General features: G+C 48.5%; 1 protein-coding gene across 1 annotated transcript; it reads right to left on the bottom strand.

Moving 5' to 3' along the window:
- Positions 1-405: 405 nt before the first annotated feature.
- Positions 406-1,563, bottom strand: LOC145411236 (uncharacterized). Its single transcript, XM_080281302.1, has one exon. It carries the CDS (start codon positions 1,561-1,563, stop codon positions 406-408), a length of 1,158 nt encoding a protein of 385 aa, XP_080137428.1.
- Positions 1,564-3,228: the final 1,665 nt, after the last annotated feature.

Raw genomic sequence — 3,228 nt, 5'->3', positions numbered from 1 at the left:
TATGAATAAAAGTACGTAAATGTCTGCAGTGTTCTCAGGAAAGTTATGGAAGTCTGCACGGTTCGGACAGAGGTTTAAATGCTTTCATTCGTTCTCGACTTTAGCTTGAGACGTTTCCCCAGGAGATATTCATAATGATATACAGTATATACATATGTAAATATTTTGTGTTGAAAACAAAACCACCATATTATCTGTCTATCTATCTATCTGTCTGTCTGTCCATCTACACATCCCATGTCATTCTGTCTATAGGAAAATGAAAAACCTGTTAATCGCTCATATAAATATTTTTATTATTATTATTATTATTATTATTACACACTACCCTTGACTCGAAGTTCAAGATGAATAATTACCTGAATATCACTAAAAATGTTTGGAGGCGGATCTTTTGCAGTGGGACTAGTGTGTCTTGGGAGTCCACTGTATATCCCCTTCCGGCCGCCAAAGAAATCGTAGGGCGTCCCTGTGTTCCGGAGCTACCTTGACCTGGTGAAACATAGCCTCTATGTCCGCCACGAGGGCCACTGATCCTTGGCAAAACCACAGGAGTACCCCAAGCAGTTTGTTATTTAGGTCAGGCCCTTGTAGCACCTGGCTGTTTAAAGACACCAACCCACATTCTGCTGCAAAGTCGAGTACGATGCGCACCTTTACGGGCTTGATCTGGTTTAACACCGGATGGTGTGGCAGATACCAAGTCACGTGAGGCCTTGCATAGAGTTCATTATGGGGAACTAATTCAGCGTAGCCTTCATCTAGCAGCAGCTGCATCTCTTCTGCATAGCGCTGGCATAAGGGCGGGTCACTAAGCAGCCTCTTCTTCAGGCCCTCTAACCTCTTCAGTGCCATTAACTTGTTGTCTGGGAGCTTGGGTGGATTTCGTCTGAATGGTATAGGGAGTTGGTAGTGTCCCATCACCTTTGTCGCTGTGCCTGACCACATTTTCATCACCCTATTGTCTTCAGCAGATAGGCCATCTCCCTTCTTCAAGTAACTTGCATCCAGTTCCCAAAACTGTTGCCCTTGCTCCTCCAATCGTGCTTCCTGGGCATTGTAGTCGACTACAGCCACACATCCTACCTCATCTGGTCTGTCTTCCACCTCAGCACTAGGTCGTACAAGTCTGCTGATGGTCCATCCCAGCAGCCTCCTTATTGCAAAGGGTTCTCCACTTCTCCCTGCCCCGACCTCAAAGGGTGTCAATGCTTGTGGCACATCAAGATCAATCAGTAGTTGCACCTCACCTTCGTACGTGTTCAGTGGCTCTAATCCCGCCAAATGACTCCATCGTGCCATGTCCTGTACAGAAACTACTGAATCCTTCAGTGCTGCAGGGATTTGCTGAGTGACAATCACCCCATGCAGCGATACCTTCCGTTTCGGTTTACAGGAACATGCGCTGCTAACTGTTAAGTCTATCTCCTCAGTTAGTTGCACCGTCACCTGAGTTATAGTGTCTAGTGTTACCCATATGGTTCTCTGTGGTGCCCTCAGCCTGCTTGCCAACTGGGTCGTACAGAAGGTTCGGTTGCTGCCAGAGTCCAAAAGTGCTCTCATCTGGACCACGGCATCCGAGCCTTTACTAGCCGTCTTTACCTGAACAATGGGCAACGCCACCTTGCAAAGCTGCCCTTGTATCTGCGTTGTCCCTTCCTTAGCGGTGAGTCATTCATTCCCGCCTTTGCCCCTTTAGAGTTTGGGCCTCTTAAGTGTCCCCTCCATGCTTGCCTCATCCCGTTTGTCGGCCTGTCCACAGGAAGCACGTCTTTTCTCCGGCTCTGCTCAGTGTACTCACTGCTTGCTTCCATGCACCTGTTCCCGCTGAGTGCATTGACGATGATCATCTCTCAGTTTCCTCTCATCGTCCATCTGTGTTTTTGCTCCATCTCACTTCCTGGGTTCCCAAAGGTACCAGGACTCCTGCCTTTGCATTACAGGGCCAGTTGGGTATATCCATTGCGAATGCTTCCCTGTGAAACCCTCTATGTCACACCATACTGAGGCCCGGCACTCAGCTGCCAAGTGGGTATCATTCAAGCGAACATAACAGTATTTAAGCCATCTGACTGTGGCCCTCCTTTCTTCCACTCTCATGGCACGGAATTTCTTGCAACCCACCAGGGTGTACATCCCCCCCTACACAGCCGATACATGTCTCTCTCACTTGCAGGTTCGTCATCACCAAAGGTAGCCAAGCCAATCACATGCCCAACTGGATTCCTTCTAACAACAACCTCGGTGGCTTGCTTGGTGGTTGCTTCCCTTTCCTCGATTCTCCTCCTCACACACACTCTGTCTGCCTCCTCCAGGATAAAGGTTTTCAACCATTTAATGCTTGGATAATACCCATATCGTTTGTTGTGGGCAAAAATTTCGTCCTCATACCACATAAGTGCCCTCTCAGGTAACCAATGCGACAGCACGTCCATCGAGCCAATGGTGTCCAACTCCTGCAATCTCTTGATAGTCTCCAGACTCAAAATACATTACCCCAACTCATTGGCGAATTTTCCATGGCCACCCTCATCCTCACCTTTGATCATGGGCCTCTCAAGTATTCCTTCCAATCTCTCGGACATACTAATGTCTGTCTCCTTATCTGTCCTCCTATATGGCCATCGTCTTCCCTTAACCCTCTCTTGGGTCTAAACAGCTGCATGTTTGTAGAGTGTTCCTGACAGGCCCTGCACATGCTTGCATGAGTGTCTGCAGCTTATATTCCTATGGGACTGCGGCCCTCGTAATGTGCTGTTCGAATGCACGAATGAACTCCCAGTACTCCCTCCAGCTATTCCCTTCAAAGGTTGGTAGTTGGGTCTGTGGTAGCCTCATGGTGGCAATCAATTCCTTCAAGCCGGAAGCTATCACCTCCATGCCCAATGGGGTAGCAGGTGTCAGCTCTTCCATTCCTGATCTAGTCAGTTTTGGATTTCCTGACCTCTGCCACTCTGGCTTTTGCCCAATAACTGTTGACTCTTCTTGATGTAGAGTCGTGGCCTCTTGCGTCTGTTCCTGCTTCCCTCGCTGGGTTCCCCTAGTCTTCCACATTTGTTTGTCTCCCATGCCATCACTATATCTTGGCCTCTTTCCCGGTCCTTTGTGTACCACTACAGTCTCTGGCTGCACCTGCGACCTCAAGCTCACCTCATTCCTCCCTTCCATTCCCATCATGTTCTCCAACTGTGCCAAGTGATCATGGATCACCTTGTTCTGTTCTTGCAT

Source organism: Coenobita brevimanus, chromosome 88 (genome assembly GCF_032717465.1).
Source record: "Coenobita brevimanus isolate Jiangsu-jjx chromosome 88, ASM3271746v2, whole genome shotgun sequence".
In the NCBI taxonomy this organism is placed as follows: domain Eukaryota; kingdom Metazoa; phylum Arthropoda; class Malacostraca; order Decapoda; family Coenobitidae; genus Coenobita; species Coenobita brevimanus.
The sequence above is the reverse complement of the archived record's forward strand: the minus strand, read 5'-3'. Positions and strand labels throughout refer to the sequence as shown.